This window comes from Myxine glutinosa, chromosome 4 (assembly GCF_964187855.1).
Source record: "Myxine glutinosa chromosome 4, kmMyxGlut1.1, whole genome shotgun sequence".
Lineage (NCBI taxonomy): Eukaryota > Metazoa > Chordata > Myxini > Myxiniformes > Myxinidae > Myxine > Myxine glutinosa.
The window spans coordinates 7362415-7381147 of record NC_136264.1 but is presented as its reverse complement, the minus strand read 5'-3'; the positions used below and the strand labels follow the sequence as shown (position 1 = coordinate 7381147).

Sequence of the window (18733 nt, the reverse complement as noted above, 5' to 3'; positions counted from 1 at the left end):
GTCAGGATTGAAAGACATATTCCACCTGTTTGACCAGTCTGTGATTTTGTCCAGGTCTGCAGAGAGAGAAGAGGGTGCAGACTGCCGATCTGAGGGATGAGGAATGGAGCGGCAGAGAGTGGAGTCATCAGAAAAGAGATAGAGAGAATTTTCAAGAGAGTCGGAGAGATCATTGACGAAGACAAGTAAAAGCACAGGGCCCAGAACACGACCTTGGGGAACTCCAGCCTGAACAGGAAGATGAGATGAGAGAAACCCATTCAGGGCCACACGTTGACTACGACCAGAGAGGAAGTCCGCAAGCCAAGCGTGGAGATTTCCATGGATACCATAGGAGAGTTTGGTGAGCAGAGCGGGGTGCCAGACCGTATCGAAGGCATGTGATATGTCAAGGGAGACAGCTCTGATATCCTGTTTGGCATTGAGGACCTACATCCATTGTTGAGACAGCAGAAGCAGCATGTCCAGAGTAGAATGACCTGGTCTGAATCCAAATTGATGATCCGAGATCAAGCCATTGGAGAAGAGGAAGGATTTGATATCATAAGAGATTATTGATTCCATGACCTTGCTGATCATGACCTTGCTCTTTCCAAAGCATGTCATTTCCAGAAACGGCGATATTCCACGGCCAGCGAGGTCATCCAATGTGACTGCATTTGATTATTTATTGTGGTCATATCTAAAGGACAATGTGTATGTTACCATCCACAAACTCTTCATGAACTTAAGGAAAACATCAGACGTGAAATCAATGATATTGACGTGGCCATGTTGCAGAACGTCATGAATAATTGGCGTCCAAGATTCACCATATGATTTCATTTTTATCGATGGTTTTGGACTCGGTGTCAGCAATAATTGAGAACATTGCACACACGCGGGAAAATGCAGAGATATATTTTTAAAAATCGCGTCATGGTGTATCATACACCGCCCAACATGACACCGACGGCAACGTGTCGATATATATTAAAAATTCGCTTTTGCTTTTCCGTTAAGATATATTACTTTTTCGTTTGATGACAGTCGTCATAAAAACGTCAACAATGATGCCGACATATATTTCTTCGTTTTTATTTAATTCAACATTATTAGCCGGAAGTAAAATATGTTTCAGGAAATTACCGAGAGATATTTCTTCGTTTTTTAAAATTAGTTATGTGCGAATACACTTTAAATAGGTTTATTTGAAATCTTTAATTTTCCACAATATAATTTACTTGCCATTTATCATTTGATGATTACGAGACAAATTCCTCTTGAGGATCGTGACAATTCATGCGCTGCGTGGAAACTTCTATTTCCAAAATGAATGAGACGATCGATGAAGAACGCAGACTTGAACAGGATGCAGCAAGAAAACGAATGAGACGGGCGAACGAGTCCATCGACGAACGTCAATGCAAACTTGCGGGGTCACCCGTGGGAATCCCACGGGCATGGATGTGTGTGACATTTCGACATATTGAGTTAGATGCTGCACATTCATTTTTACAAAATGGTTACTGGCAAGTCATCAGATCCAGAAATGGTGTAAAAACCACCGTTTAGAGGCCATTTTTCCCCGCAAAGCGGGGGTTGGCCTTTTCGGGGACCGTGGTAGTTGTTGTTTTTTTGTCCCCTTTTTGAAGCAATGTTTTACGGCCGGATGCCCTTCCTGACGCCAACCCTTTTTGCCGCCTTCAACGACAAACAGGGAATTACCAGTGAACTGGTACTCAATTAGCCGACCTCGGAAGGATGACAGGCTGAGTCAACCCCCCTGGCATTAATTCGGCGATCGACCGAGATTCGAACCCAGGATCCTAAGCCGGCACCCTAGCCGCTAGCCCAACACCAGAAATGGTGTCATGAACACAATTTATTTACGCACAAGCACAAAAGCAAGACGGGCCGATTTCCGATTCCGACGGGCGAGACGGGCCGATTTCCGATTCCGACGGGCCGATTTGGAGCAAGAAAAAGAACGAGACGGGAGAAAAAGGAGAGAAACGAGACGGGGAAAGCCGATTGGAGAGGCGAGTGAGGCGCGATTGGAGAGGAGTGTGAGGCGCGATTGGAGAGGAGTGTGAGGCACGATTGGAGAGGAGTGTGAGGCGTGATTGGAGAGGAGTGTGAGGCACGATTGGAGAGGAGTGATTGGAGGGGAGTGTGAGGCACGATTGGAGAGGAGTGTGAGGCACGGTTGGAGAGGAGTGTGAGGCGCGATTGGAGAGGAGTGTGAGGCGCGATTGGAGAGGAGTGTGAGGCGCGATTGGAGAGGCGTGTGAAGGATTGCAGAGGAGAGGAGTGTGAGGGATTGGAGAGGTGAGGGATTGGAAAGGAGAGGGATGTGAGGGTTTGGAGAGGAGAGGAGTGCTAGGTGGAGAGAGGAGAGTGTCAGGTGGAGACAGGAGAGTGTCAGGTGGAGACAGGAGAGTGTCAGGTGGAGAGGAGTGAGGGGTCACATATTATGTGAAATAACTAAATTCACACCATTTCTGGATCTGATGACTTGCCAGTAACCATTTTGTAAAAATGAATGTGCAGCATATAACTCAATATGTCGAAATGTCACACACATCCATGCCCGTGGGATTCCCACGGGTGACCCCGCTAGTATATATATATTCTGTATATTGTATTTCTTAAGAATCATATTAAAATCGAATGGCTGCTGTTATTTTAACTGTGGAAGCTGTTTTTATAACGACAACAAAAAACAAATTAAGCAATACATGCAGGTGTGTCTACATAAGTTAACACGCACGATAATTAACTTCTGTGGTTCGTGAGCAGAGTGAGGTCAATGATATTTCGTACAGAGCGACGTCAAGTCTTCCTGCAATCACACTTTTTTTTCCTTGGTGTAATCTCGCGAGATTTACAGTGGGCGCCGATTCGGATCAAGGGATGTCCATGTTTCCGGCTCAGTTTGAAAACCGTAGTACAGTGTTATTTTCCATCAGTGATTAACTCTGTCAATTGTTCCTGATTTGAGTCAAGCACAAGCGTCTGCTGCAGCAGCAGCTGCAGCCAACGTGTTATCGAGACCAGTTCAAAAACAGTTTTTAAACGCGAGTTTGTTGTTGTCTGAAGTAAATCTAGGCCATGAGCCAAGGGGGTCGGTCGGTACCATACAGATGGAGTAAGGCTCATTGTGATTTTTAGCAAGATAGATGTCCCTAGATATGAAAAAAAGTGATAGCAGTGTATAACTCTCGGCCATCTCTGAGTTATCACCCGAAATATTATTATACGCCCGCTTCGCTTCGCCAAAAAATGTAATATTTGCTAAAATTGGAATAAATATATGTTTTTAAGGACCACAGAGTGCCAATAATTTGCATACTGGATGCCAACTAATATAGTAATAGAAATATAGAACATTTGTGGGGGTTATTTATCAAAATATTGATATAATGACAAAAAATATGTTAAATTTAGTGAAAAAGTGGTCGAAATCGCTTCGAGTTCAGAATTCACATTGTACATTTTTGTCAATATTTCAAAAATGAAAACTCCCAGAGTAACATTTGACCCCTCAAAATCTTCGCAAGGAACCACTGCATTGGAATATATCATTACTTTGTAATATGGTGGTTGTTTGGGGCACATATTTTGGCAAAGTTCAAAATATGTTCAACCATACCCCCTAATTTTGATATTTTGGAACGAAACAGCTTTTGAACATTTTAGGTTTATTCGTCTACTACTTTTGGTATCTCAGTGTAATTTTTGGTATTAGCTAGTATCCTAAAGTAGGTTTGTAACATCAGCTACATTATATTTCACAATGCATGCAAACTTGCTCCACACTCTAGGTTTATCATGATCTCTCGAACAAATACGCCTTGTTATTATACAGTATTATTACCAATCAATTTTTAACACAATTGATATTTTTTGTCATTATATCAATATTTTGATAAATAACCCCCACAAATGTTCTATATTTCTATTACTATATTAGTTGGCATCCAGTATGCAAATTATTGGCACTCTGTGGTCCTTAGAAACATATTTATTCCAATTTTAGCAAATATCACATTTTTTGGCGAAGCGAAGCAGGCGTATAATAATATTTCGGGTGATAACTCAGAGATGGCCGAGAGTTCTTCACTGCTATCACTTTTTTTTCATATCTAGGGACATATATCTTGCTAAAAATCACAATGAGCCTTACTCCATCTGTATGGTACCGACCGGTCAATTTGGGGGGTCTGGCTCACAGCCTAATCATTCTGTGTAAACATTTTAGTTTCCAATCAGCCGCCATGTTGTAGAGCCTGATATAGATCGATATAATACTCGAATCGTCAATTTTATGATACTTTTGGTGGTGGTTCAATGGAGAGGGTTGAAAGTTTGATTTCTAGTAAATCTATACATACTATAAGAGAGGTGTGCGTATGTGTGTTTGTGTGTGTTTGTGTTTGTGTGTGTATGTATGTGTGTTTGTGTGTGTTTGTGTTTGTATGTATGTGTGTTTGTGTGTGTATATATGTATGTGTGTGTTTATGTGTGTGTGTGTGTGTGTGTGTGTGTCTGTGTGTATGTTTGTGTGTACGTTTGTGTGTGTGTATGTTTGTGTATGTTTGTTTGTGTGTATGTTTGTGTGTGTGTGTGTGTGTGTGTATGTGTGTGTGTGTGTGTGTGTGTGTGTGTGTGTGTGTGTTTCTGTGTGTGTGTATGTTTGTGTGTACGTTTGTGTATGTGTATGTTTGTGTATGTTTGTTTGTGTGTACGTTTGTGTGTGTGTATGTTTGTGTGTGTGTGTTTGTGTGTGTATGTGTGTGTGTGTGTGTTTCTGTGTGTGTGTGTATGTTTGTGTGTACGTTTGTGTATGTGTATGTTTGTGTGTGTGTGTATGTATGTTTGTGTGTACGTTTGTGTATGTGTATGTTTGTGTGTGTATGTTTGTGTGTGTGTGTGTGTGTGTGTGTGTGTGTGTGTGTGTGTGTGTGTCTGTGTGTGTGTCATCATTTATCTCAGGGATGGGTGAACGGATCTTATCTTCGTCAAACTTTTAGATTTTCACACCCTTGGTATTCTGGAAACAGGAGTACCACAGCAAGATGTTCCAAGACATTTCAAATACCACAGGAACACCATTCAATTATTAGGTCTGAAGTATTTCAGACCCTTTAGTATAGTATAGTATTTACCATTATTCGCTGGTTTTGACAAATCCAAGTTAGGATTTTCTTTAAGATCACTTCAAGCAAAAGCCTCTCTAAATATACATTCCATTCGATATTTCTACTGACAGTAAAGCAGATGTGGTGTTGTAGCTAATGCAGGATTGATTTACACCCCATTTACTTTCACATGAGGGTCAGGAAAATTCCATGAATAACCCATGCAAATCCCATGTCCAGCCTATGTGGGCTTGCCCACAAAATGTCCATGCCCAACCCACATTGGGTAGCCCACAAAAAGCCAATGTCCTGCCCATGTGGCCTCACCCAGTTGGCCCCCGGGTGGAGCCAATGGACAAATCCAGCTGGGGCCCACATGTGGGACACATTTGGGACCCACAAGTTATCCCACATAGGACCCATATGGGCCACAGCTGGACATGCTGGCTGGGACTGTACAGTACTCGTGACATGATTAGCAGCACTGTACAGTACTCTTGACATGATTAGTGGCACCGTACAGTACACTTGACATGATTAGTGGCACTGTACAGCAGGTACTCTTGACTTGATTAGTGGCACTGTACAGCAAGTACTCTTGACATGATTAGTGCCTGTGTAAGCTGTGCCTTTGTTTCTAAGCCATCACAGGTAGAACGCAGGTATTTACACTGCAGAAGGATGGATTTACCCATACCTATTCGCGTTCACACCTCCTTGCTGTCATCTCGAGTGTGGTTGATCAACACGCCCAGGTACTTGAAAGATGTGACACAGGTTACTGGTATCAGGCAGAATGTGATAGTGTTGTCGTCCATTGTTGGCTGGACAACCATGTATTCCATTTTGCCAGGATGGATAACTAACCCATACCAATCTGATGTCACCAAGACAGCATGCATCTCTTCTGCTTCAGCTTTGGGGTGTAATGGGTGTGGATCCTGGAGTCGAATGGTTCTAAAGGGTCTTCATGGTCTTTTGGGATTTTGGGGTCTTTTGCATTTTTTGGGTCTTCGGGGTCTTTTGGATATTCTGGGTCTTTAAGGGTCTTCAGGGTATTTTAGGTCATTGGGATATTTTGGATCTTTGGGGACTTTTGGGTCTTCGGGATCGTCGGGGTCTTTTGGGTATTTTGAGTCAGCAGGGTATTTTAGGCATTTTGGGTATTCAGAGTCTTTTGAGTATTTTGGGTCTTCGTGGTCTTTTTGGTCTTTAAGGATCTTTGGGGTCTTTTGGATCTTCAGGGTGTTTTGGGTTTGCGGAGTCTTTTGGGCCTTTTGGGGGTCTTCAGGGTATTTTGGGTCTTCATGGTGTTATGAGTCGACAGACCCAAATAGAGAGAAAGACAGACAGACAGACACAGTCTGACAGACACACAGAGACAGACAGAAGTGAACGTATTGCTCTACCGTGCTTTCACTTCGTGCACACGGGGTAATTACCAGAGATAACTTACCTGCACACAGACAGACAGATCGACACAGACAGAGAGACAGACAGACACAGATAGAGAGACAGACGGAAAGACACAGTTAGACAGATGCACAGACAGACAGACCCATACAGATGGAAGTGAACGTATTGCTTAACTGCTCTTTTCGCTTTGTGCACGCGGGGTAATTACCAGAGATAACTTACCTGCCCACACACCGACAGACAGACACAGACATACAGACAGACAGACATACAGACAGACACACCGACAGACACACCGACAGACACACCGACAGACAGACAGACACACCGACAGACAGACACACCGACAGACAGACACACCGACAGACAGACACACCGACAGACAGACACACCGACAGACAGACACACCGACAGACACACCGACAGACAGACACACAGACAGACACACCGACAGACAGACACACCGACAGACAGACACACCGACAGACAGACAGACACACTGACAGACAGACACACAGACAGACAGAAGTGAACGTATTACTTAACCGTGCTTTTTGTTTCGTGCACGTGGAGTAATTACCAAAGATAACTTACCTGCCAACAGACAGAACTTGACAATTGGCAAGCTGATTGTAAGGGGCACCATGCATTTGGGTGACGTGGCTGGCAGATAAAGGGGTAACGGGGATGTAGCAATGTACGTGCGATGAGTGCGATGTCGGAACATCCGGCCACACATGAACCGTATGTGCGTGATTCAAACATGGCGACGGCTGCAAAGTCCTGCAAAAACACACACAGGACACAATGATTGAAGAATCTTGTTCATGTAAGGCAAGAATGTGGATTGAGAAAATGTCACAGGTGCCATCTCACCAGCTGATAAAGGTGTCACCACTTTCCTTGGCATCCTGTTCTCGTGCCAGGGCTCGTAACACCGCTAAGTTACCTGCATACAGTACATGCTCTGTTGTGCTATGCACACCTGACAGATACCTGGCTCTGCTATCCACATATAAATCTACATATTATTCTCTGTAGGTGATTCTGTGAGTCTGTCCAGGGGAGTGGCTACACCCAGTCTGGGAGGGGCTTCAAAAACAAATCACCACCATTTTGTTTCCTCGCATAGCTGAGGCCTCTTTTGTTAGGCCAGCAGTGTCTTGCTCTCTCTCACAGTTTTATTTCAACTCTAATTCGATATCTCATTTCATTTTTCACAGTTGCTAAAATGGTTTTAGACTCGGTTGCAAAAAACGGGGAGAAAATTAAATGAAAGTTACCGTTTATAGAACAAAATGCATTTTTGAAGGCCTGCAACATCAAGTCCATTGAGACTCCCTCACGGCTTTATCTCGACTCTAATTCACCATCTGATTTCATTTTTCACAGTCGCTAACATGGTTTTAGACTCGGTTGCAAAAAAACGGAAAGAAAATTCAATGAAAGTTACCGCTTATAGAACAAAATGCATTTTCAAATGCCTTTAACATAAAGGCCATTCATTGAGACTCCCTAACGGCTTTATGTCGACTCTAATTCACCATCACAGTCGCTAGGATGGTTCAACTCTCAGTTTCAGCTAAAGTTGAGAAATTGGCGAAATGTATTCCAACAGCCGTTTTGAATGTGTTGACTGTTATGTGGGCACGAGGAAGGAGAGAGGAGAAGGAGAAAGGGGAAGGAGAAAGGGGAAGGAGAGGAGATAACTTTCCCAGGACTTCGTTATTTATATTATTACTTAGTAAAAGTACAGCGATTAAATTGAATACTGAAGTTCGGAATCAAACCGAAGTCTAATTATATTTTTCCATATTCCTGGGGTGTATATACAGAGTTTGTTGAAAGCGAGTCAACTCTTTTCCAACTATGGAATGAAACAATACAGTACTTCAAAAATGTACATAATGTCGCGCGAATCCCTCGGTTCATACCATAGGATTGCGGATGGCTCAAACGGACTTAAATGGAGGCGACTATCAATTGCGGATTCGACTATGCTACGCAGGAGGGCGGAAGGGAAGAGGAAGAAGTGGAGCGCTTACCTCCCGGCTCGCGCGCGCCAGCGCCTTCAACCTGGAAAGTGATTAACTCAAATGAGAACGGGTTTAAAAAGAAATGGAAAATAATACAAGGGTTTATTCGAAATAAAGATCGAGACAGGGAAACGCGATGATAAATAAATGTCCTAATCGGGATGTCCCCACACCAGACTTAACAACAGGACAAAGGAATGAATGAAATAAAGAAATCGTCGTGTGGTGTTCTGTGAGATGTGGTGTGTGCTTATCTGTCTGCAGTGGTGCGTCCGTCGTCCAACGCGGCCCCCTCAGTCTGCCTCGCTCGCGCGCTCTGCCAGGCCTCGAGCAACCCGCTCAGCGGCACGCCCCGCTCCAAACTCCTCGTCGGTCGCACACGAGGTCCCGTTAGCTCACAGCACCGAGCATCGCTCCCAGCACCAAAAGCACTGAGCACCAAGAAGGACCAAAAGCACCAAAAGCACCACGAAGATTCAGGGAAGATGCCAACAACCATGCAGGGAAGAAGAACCAAGTGATCTCCAAGAGTCCAGTGCAGGGCCAAGCACGAAAGGTCCAAGAGAGAGAGAGAGAGAGAGAGAGAGCAAGAGAGTACGAAGAACCTCAGGAAAGCACAGAGAGGGAAATGGAAGAGAGAGAAAATGCCGGCGAGCCAGCAGTTTTATCACTTGCCCTGTGACGTCAGTTCTTTCTCTCTCCAACCAGCGCAGTGACCCTCGTCTTCCAGAATCTTCTCACCGCGCTGGTGTCCTCTCATTGGCCGAGTGCTTTCCGCCCCCCATGTCATGCCATCCTTGTGGCCAACCACAAGTCCTTCTTTTCCCTCCAATCATGGGGCAGTTCTCTATCCCTCCTCTTGACCAATCCCTCTTCCTTCCCTATTCTGCCAATCGGCGCCCTGTGGTGTTGCTGGCCCCTTCCCCTGGCCAATCAACAGTCCTCCTGGGCGTGGCGACAGCCTGCCTTGCACGATGTTTGATGCCCACGCCGGCGTTGTACGCGGCCGCTTCCTGCTTGTCTTTCCGGTGCGTCTTTTTGTAAGGGAGGGGATTTAATTAATGTTGTGCACTAAGGACCTATCTAAGTGTTTATGTGAGTGTGCAATGCCATAAGGGACACAGGTTTGATCACCAGGTCTAACACACAGGGGTCTTATCTTAGTCCCTACAACTATTTAACACACGAACATCCTTGTATGTTCACAGGTATACACTTACCCCGACAAACCGCCTAACACACAGAAATTACAGGTAGATTCGCTATCCTGACAGTCGAAGCATGATACCTATTCAGATCTACCTGGCTCTAGATATCCCTCTACCCAAATTCATAACAATAATAATGTAAACTAACTATGGAATATAATGTTTATGAATAACGTTTGGTTTTGATCTATTTAAACTTTGTAAAGCGAAAAGGTTTTGATACATTCAAGTTTTAAAATGAAGAGGAGTCATGGGGTCAATCGGCCTCTGACAGGCCTCTGATGTGCATTTTAAGACTGAATCAACACGTCTTCGATCATAAATTACTTTTTGAAGAAACAAAGGTACATTTGGATGACAACTCAAGCAAAGGAAACCAGCTAATGCCTGTTTCGTTCGGAGCGAGTATACATCGCCCAAATAAGATGTGTTTCATAGCTATAGGAAATAAAATCGTGAAATCTTTAATTAAAATTTTTGGGAGGTTTTCGCATGAGTTTTCAAGGCTGAATCGTGTTCACATCCAGGACGAATAAAGAAACTCCATTTCACGTGTGCATGGACATGCAATTCACAACAACAACAACAGGCATTTTAAGGCCATTTTCCCTGTGAGAGCGGGGGTTAGCCTTGCGGTCCCCATGACAATCTTCTCCATTTTGCCGAAATTTTCTGCATCTCCCCTTGTTAACCCCCTTGCCCGCATTTCTTCTTCCACCACCTTTAGCCAAGTCTTTCTCGGTCTTCCCCATCCTCTACTTCCTTCTACATTCATTTCCATCACTCTTCTCAACCAGTCACTTTCATCCTTCCTCAACACATGACCAAACCATCTCAAACTGTTTCTCTTCACAGCATCCATCACAGGCTCTATTCCCATCATCTTTCGCAATTCATCATTTGTCTTCATCTCTCTCAACGATACTCCGCACATCCACTGAACCATTCGCATTTCCACCTTTTCCAGCCTTCGTTGCTGCTCTATGTTCCTTACCCATGTCTCCCACCCATAAATCATAACACTTCTCACACATGCAGCATACACCTTTCCCTTCAGCTTCAACGAAACTCCCCTCCTCGTCAGCACGCCACTCAGTTCCCGAAACTTCTTCCATGCACATCTCACTCTAGCAACCGTTGCCGAGTCTGATCCACATTCTCCATTCAGCATGTCTCCGAGGTAGCAAAATGTTTTCACACCTTCCAGCTTCACACCGTCTCCAAGATCCAACTCAACATTTCCTCCATCTGCAGCTCCCACTGTGCACACCTTACACTTGAATGAAGCTGCCACACTAGTTAATAATCCTCTCAGACCACTACATCTTTGATGAACCCACTCAGCGCACATTGTACATTAAATGGAGTTCACTCCGACACCCTTCCTGCACAAGGCACACAACCACTTCCCAGTTCTTTCCACCTCACCACATGCTTTACCACTTCCCATCACTGCATACATTCCTTCCACTTGTTCATCTTCTCCTTCAGTCCATCCATACTTTCCGCAATCAACACCAGATCATCTGCATACAACAACTCCGATGGTAAACCCTCCTTTACATTCCGAGCCAGCACCTCCATCACTGCTACGAATAGTAGTGGACTTAGTACCGACCCCTGATGCACTCCCACCTTCACCTCAAACTCACCACTGTTCCCGTCCTTCGTTCTTACAGCTGTGCGCACTCTCTCGTACATTGCCATCACTACTCTGATCAACCATTTATCTGACCACTCCAAACTTCCTCAATGCCGATGTCACTACTTCGCGTGGAACCCTATCGAATGCTTTCTCCAGATCAATATACCCAAGAAACAACTTCTTCCTCTTTTCCATGTACTTCTCCTGCAACTGCCTCACAATAAAAAGCACGTCTGTCGTTCCTCTTCCTGGCATAAATCCAAACTGCATTTCGTCGATCTTCACTTTCTTCCTTATCCTCCTCTCCAACACCCTTTCCAATACCTTCATTCCATGCTCCAATAACTTTATCGCTCGATACGAGCCACAGTCCAGAGGGTCACCTTTCCCCTTGTATAGAGGGACGAGGGTACACAGTTCCCAATCCACTGGAATGCAGCCTTCTTTCACCACCAGATTACAGATCTCTGTCATTCTCTTCTCACCCCAACTTCCCGCTGCCTTCAACATATTTACCTCAACTCCCGTCGGCCCTCCTGCTTTTCTACTCTTCATTGCTTTTATCGCTTCCTCAACTTCCTTCTCAGTTATATTCTCTGCCAGTCCTAAAACTGGGTTACTCTCTATGTTGCCGTCCCATTCATTCTCTGCATTCAACAGCATTTCCATATATCTCTTCCATCTTCCTTTAATTCCATCTGGGTCCACAATGATTTGTCCCACTTCATCCTTCAAGCAACTCACCCCCATCACATCGCACCTCTCTTTCGCTATCTGCTTTACAATCCTGAATACTGCTCTCTGACCCTCTTCCGAATCCAAGCGTTCTCCGAACATTTTCCTACATGCCTCATGCGCCTTTGCTACCTCTTTCTTTGCAGCCTTCTTGGCTGCCTTATAACTTTCATGTTCTGCCTTTTCTGCCCCCGTACCCTTCACCTTCTGCCAATCCTTGAACTTATTCCTCTTCTCGTCAATCCTCTTTCCAACTTTAACATCCCCCCACCATGTTTCCCAGTGCCTCGGTGGTCCTTTAGTGCATCCACATACCTCACCAACGGCTCCCAACAGACTATCTTTCATTGACATCCAACCACTTTCAAGCTCAACCACATCATCCTCTGCCATACTCAGCCTCTCTTTTAATGCTTCCCTCACTGTCACCTCTTTCAACCTTCATTCTCAGTTGGTACTTCACCCGCCGAGCTCTCCTCGCACCTTTCACCCTTATGTCGCAGACAACCAAGTGATGCTGTGAAACAGCCTCCTCCCCCGGGATCACCTTTGTGTCCCGGAGGTGCCCCCTATCTCGCCTATGCACCATCAGGTAGTCAACGGTTGTCATCGACCCACCTGACGTGTATGTAACAAGCGTATTATCCTCTTTCTGGAACTGCGTATTACAAATCAACAAACCAGCTCCATCAGCAAACTCCAAAATCCTTTCGCCTTCTCCATTGGACATGCAATTCACAGATGTGAATTAAATAAATAAATACAGACGGGAAATAACCTGGTCCGGTAATTACGATTACAATCACTGCGGAAGTGGCCGCTGCCATTCGTCGTGATCCTATCTGCCATGATCTATCCTGGGAAAACCACATTTCCAAGCTGGCCTCCAAAGCCAGTCGCCAACTGGGCATCCTCCGTCGTGCGAAGTCCTTCCTTGGCACACCTGAGCTCCTCACCACCTACAAGGCTTTCAGCCACAGCTCAATGGAGTACTGCTCTCCCCTCTGGGCTGGTGCTCCTGCCTCACACCTAGCTCGTCTTCACGCTGTTGAAACCAAAGCGTTCGGAATCATTGGAATCTCCTGCGATGACGCTATCTCCGAGGGCCTTTCACTTACTCACCGCAGGCAGGTTGGTGGTCTTTCCGTCTTCTACCGACTCCTCTCCGGCCTTGCTCCCCCAGCTCTCTCTGGGCACTGTCCCCCAAATATTCCTACAGGTCGCACAAGATCTGCCTGCAACCCTCTTATGGTTAAACTGCCAAAATGAAGACTCTCTGCTCACCTTCACTCCTTCATTCCTCTTTTCTCCCACCTTTGGAACAAACTCCCTCACTCTCTTCAATCCCACTCCTCCCTCCAGGTCTTTAAAACAGCTGTTCACCACCATCTCTTATCTTCCCCCATCCAAAACCTTGATCTTTTCTACCCCCGCTAATTTCACCCCAAATCCACTTTTTTGAAATACCAACTTCTTTCCTGGAAGTCCTTGGTGTCCTTGCATTTTATACCTATCCTGCCTCCCCCCAAGCCCTCTCCCTCCCACACATCTCCCGATGTCCCTGCTCTCAAATGTTGTGTTTGTGTGCTTCCCCTTCTCTCCCCATCTTGTCTACCGCTCCCCTTTTTATATACTTTGTTTGCTTGTTTGTTTGATTTGTTTGTTTGCTAAATGTTAGCTCTTTCACGAGCCTCGATTCTGTATACAAAAAAAACCAAAAAAAAACATGTTGCGGACGTTGTTTTGTCAGGTTCTTGGTGCGAGTTGCTCTTGATGTCAGAATATGCTCCATATGCGTCGCGTGCATCCGAGCTGTCTTTCGCTTTTGTTTACGTAATGTAGGGCATGTGGGTGGTCATTCCTGCATCTTTATGTCAGCGCTGTCTCAATGAGTTGCATGAGAGTCATTTGTAACTGCCATTTTCAAAATGAATAAAACAATGAGGGAACAGAACGAGACCACCAATGAACATCGTGATCCTCTCCCTCTCTCCCGTGTGCGACCCACTCCTATGTGTGTGACGCACTCCCACGTGTGTGACCCACTCTCACGTGTGTGAACCACTCCCACGTGTGTGACCCACTCCCACGTGTGTGACCCACTCCCGCGTGTGTGACCCACTCCCGCATGTGTGACCCACTCCCACGTGTGTGACCCACTCCCCCGTGTTTGACTCACTCCCGTGTGTGACCCACTCCCCCGTGTGTGACCCACTTCCCCGTGTGTGACCCACTTCCCCGTGTGTGACCCACTGCCCCGTGTGTGACCCACTCCCCCGTGTGTGACCCACTCCCCCGTGTGTGACCCACTCCCGTGTGTGTGACCCACTCCTGTGTGTGTGACCCACTCCTGTGTGTGTGACCCACTCCCCTGTGTGTGACCCACTCCCCCGTGTGTGACCCACTCCCCCGTGTGTGACCCACTCCCCCTTGTGTGACCCACTCCCCCGTGTGTGACCAATTCCCCCGTGTGTGACCCACTCGCCCGTGTGTGACCCACTCGCCCATGTGTGACCCACTCCCCTGTGTGTGACCCACTCCCCGGTGCAGTGTGCGTAATGTGGGAGGGATGGCGACGAGGACTGGGAGGATTTGAGCTCTTGAAGTCACATTTTACATGAGATGTAATGACACATTTCAAACTGTATTTCCCATGTGCACACACATGCATTCACATGTTATCAGAAGTAAATATATTGTGTAGATTACATCATTTGTGGATCTGATAAATTGCCAGTAACCATTTTGTAAAACCGAATGTGCAGCATCTAAATGAAGGTATCCAAATGTCACACACGTCCATGCCTGTGGGATTCCCACAGGTGACCCCACTAGTCTCATTATGATGTCCTTTGATTTGGAAGCATAACATTTTCAGAGATCATCCAAAGCATTAGCTTCACATTCACAGAACTCACTTTTGCTTCTCATGAAGTAACGAACCAGCATGCCAATGGTGTCTTCATTGGTAACATGACCTTCGCAATTGGCGGACATCTCACCGCCCAGTCCTTCAGTAGTCGCACAACAGCAGGTACATTGTAGTGATTATGGCACATTCATCGTAACAAGTTTAAAGAGCCTGTTCAAGGTCACACCTCAACCATCATTGAACAGCTATTTGCTTTCTCACCTTCCATTGCCTCCACGTCTTTGTGGCCCGAAGACCTCTGATGTCCACGAGCCTTGAGCGTTGAACTTTCACATAGGTAAACACCAGCCAGACCCAATAGGCAGAATATCGGGACTAACAGGGCAAATCGTAGACCGCTGGATGATTGTGGTGACAACCAGGTAACCAACGATGAGTTCTGGGTCGAATTCCAACCAAAGCTCTCCGGGCAGTCGGGACAGGGTTGACATGGAATGGGGCCTGTCAGGACATCATGATTCTCTGCACACAATTCCCCCTGACATGGATCCAGGACTGCGACCTGCAAATGGAGTCACAATGAAACATTTGATGACGTAATTTTGAATTTTTGAGGAAATGAAGTGTGCTAGTTTGGGTTTGGTTTTGGTAAAGTGCTGAAATGGGCCATAAAGACAATGGAACAAGCATTCTGAGTATTGCGCTGCAATACATGTCCCCTACCAAAGTTCAAAGTGCCATAACTTTGTCAAAAATGATCGAATATGCAAATTTATGCACGGTTGATGCTGGTTTTCAAACTTGATCTGAGGTATGCTGAGACACGTGTGTCACGCCTCGCCTCGTTGATAAGCCCGCAAGGTCGCTCCATGGAGCGGCCTGCACGTATTGCACTGTGTGAATTATATAAATTATTACCAACTCACGGTCTGAGGTACTAGCGATTCAAGAGATATCCATTTAAAAAAAATTTTTTTTCGTTTAATTAACGATATCTGCCCAACCACGTGCCCTATCGCAAATTCCAAAAGGACATTTTAGTAGACTGACATGCTTAACAGATTTCCCCTCGATCGGATCAAAAATGAGGGAGGGGCTCGGTTTTAAAGGTTCATGCTTAAAAACGTCATAACTCTGAAACCATCAGTAATTTATTTTATTTTTCGGTTCACGATCAATGATCGATGTGTATATATATATTGCTCGGCTTGGTTCCCCCCCTCCTGAAAGAGCGCGCTGTGTCGCGCTTTTGACGTTCGCGAGACGAGGCTGAGTGTGCGCGTTGCGGCTTGAGGAGAACTCTAGAATAAACAAAGTGCCATAACTTTGTCAAAAATGATCGAATATGCAAATTTATGCATGGTTGATGCTGGTTTTCAAACTTGATCTGAGGTATGCTGAGACACATGTGTGTCACGCCTCGCCTCATTGATAAGCCTGCAAGGTCGCTCCATGGAGCAGCCTGCAAGTATTGCACTGTGTGAATTATATAATTACCAACTCACGGTCTGAGGTACTACGATTCAAGAGATATCCATTTTAAAAATATTTTCGTTCAATTAACGATATCTGCAAAACCACATGCCCTGTCGCAAATTCCAAAAGGACATTTTAGTAGACTGACATGCTGAACAGATTTGTGAAGTTTCCCCTCGATTGGATCAAAAATGAGGGAGGAGCTCGGTTTTAAAGATTCATGCCTAAAAACTTCATAACTCTGAAACCATCAGTAATTTCTTTTATTTTTCGGTTCACGATCAATGATCGATGTGTATATATATGTTGCTCGGCTTGGTTCCGCCCCTCCTGAAAGCGCGCTGTGTCACGCTTTTGACGTTCGCGAGACGAGGCTGAGGGCGCACGTTGCGGCTTGAGGAGAACTCTAGAATAAACAAAGTGCCATAACTTTGTCAAAAATGATCGAATATTCAAATTTATGCACAGTTGATGCTGGTTCTCAAACTTGATCTGAGGTATGCTGAGACACATGTGTGTCACGCCTCGCCTCATTGATAAGCCCGCAAGGTTGCTCCGTGGAGCAGCCTACACGTATTGCACTGTGTGAATTATATAATTACCAACTCACGGTCTGAGGTACTAGCGATTCCAGAGATATCCATTTTAAAAATATTTTTGTTCAATTAACGATATCTGCCAAACCACGTGCCCGATCGCAAATTCCAAAAGGACATTTTAGTAGACTGACATGCTGAGCAGATTTGCGAAGTTTCCCCGCGATTGGATCAAAAATGAGGGAGGAGCTCGGTTTTAAAGGTTCATGCTTAAAAACTTCATAATTCTGCAACCATGTAATGCATGACGTCATGCTCGCTGACTTTTTTGTTCGTCATGGCTATGCGATTCTGCCTGCAAAGTTTGGCCTCAAGCTGTTCAGCCGTTGCAGAGAAAAGGGGGTTTTCGTGTTTTCACGAAAAACAATATGGCGGCCGAACCACGTGACATGTGACGTCATAATTACAATTAAAATATTCTACAGGCCGAGTCCCCCCTACGGTGAAAATTTGATCTCAATCGGTCCTATTATTGCAGAGAAAATGGTTTGGAAATGGTCAGTCCGTCAGTCCGTCACGCAAATAACAGTTTTCCGGACTTTTTTTCTAAGCGCTTAATGCTAATGATTCAAACTTGGCACATGGTTTCCTCATGATAAGTTACAGGTGAAGTTCGAACTTCACGACGTTTCGATCATTTTTAACAAAGTTATGGCACTTTGAACTTTCGTAATTCTGATAATTCTGATGATCCTTAACTAACTCAGTGCCATTTTAAGTTTTATTTTCCTTTAAAAACCAATTTCTCTGCAATAATAGGACCAATTGAGATAAAATTTTCACCATATGATAGACTCGGTCTGTGGAATATTTTCATGCTAATTATGACGTCACAGGTCACGTGGTTGGGTCGCCATATTGTTTTTCGTGAAAACACGAAAACCCCTTTTTCTCTGCAATGGCTGAACAGATCGAGGCCAACCTTTGCAGCCAGAATCGCATACCCATGACGAACAAAAAAGTCAGCGAGCATGACGTCATGCGTCACATGGTTTCAGAGTTATGACGTTTTTAAGCATGAACCTTTAAAACCGAGCTCCTACCTCATTTTTGATCCAATCGAGGGGAAACTTCACAGATCTGTTCAGCACTAAAATGTCCTTTTGGAATTTGCGATAGGGCACGTGGTTTGGCAGATATCGTTAATTAAACGAAAATGTTTTTAAAAATGGATATCTCTTGTTTATTCTCGAGTTCTCCTCAAAGCCGCACTGCGCGTCCTCAGTCTCGTGTCGCGAACGTCAACAGCGCGACACAGCTCGTGGTTTCCGGAGGGGCGGAGCCAAGCCGAGCAACATATATATATACACATCGATCATTGATCGTGAACCGGAAAATATAATAAATTACTGATGGTTTCAGAGTTATGACGTTTTTAAGCATGAACATTTAAAACCGAGCCCCTCCCTCATTTTTGATCCAATCGAGGGGAAACTTCACAAATCTGTTCAGCATGTCAGTCTACTAAAATGTCCTTTTGGAATTTGCGATAGGGCACGTGGTTTGGCAGATATCGTTAATTAAACGAAAAAAAAAATGGATATCTCTTGAATCGCCAGTACCTCAGAACGTGAGTTGGTAATTATATAATTCACACAGTGCAATATGTGCAGGCCGCTCGACGGA

The 18733-nt window shown here is 45.0% G+C and overlaps 1 protein-coding gene across 2 annotated transcripts in view; it reads right to left on the bottom strand.

Annotated features, from left to right (window-relative positions):
- Positions 1-18733, bottom strand: part of LOC137424373 (tumor necrosis factor receptor superfamily member 19L-like) — a 100920-nt gene that overhangs the window by 50811 nt on the left and 31376 nt on the right. For both annotated transcript variants that reach the window (XM_068111767.2, XM_078775403.1), the window contains exons 2-5: positions 15297-15597; positions 15082-15174; positions 7416-7488; positions 7134-7322 (exon numbers count right to left, since the gene is read on the bottom strand). In XM_068111767.2, coding sequence (XP_067967868.1) covers positions 7134-7322; positions 7416-7488; positions 15082-15174; positions 15297-15597 — 656 coding nt within the window. The remainder of the gene's footprint in view (positions 1-7133; positions 7323-7415; positions 7489-15081; positions 15175-15296; positions 15598-18733) is intronic.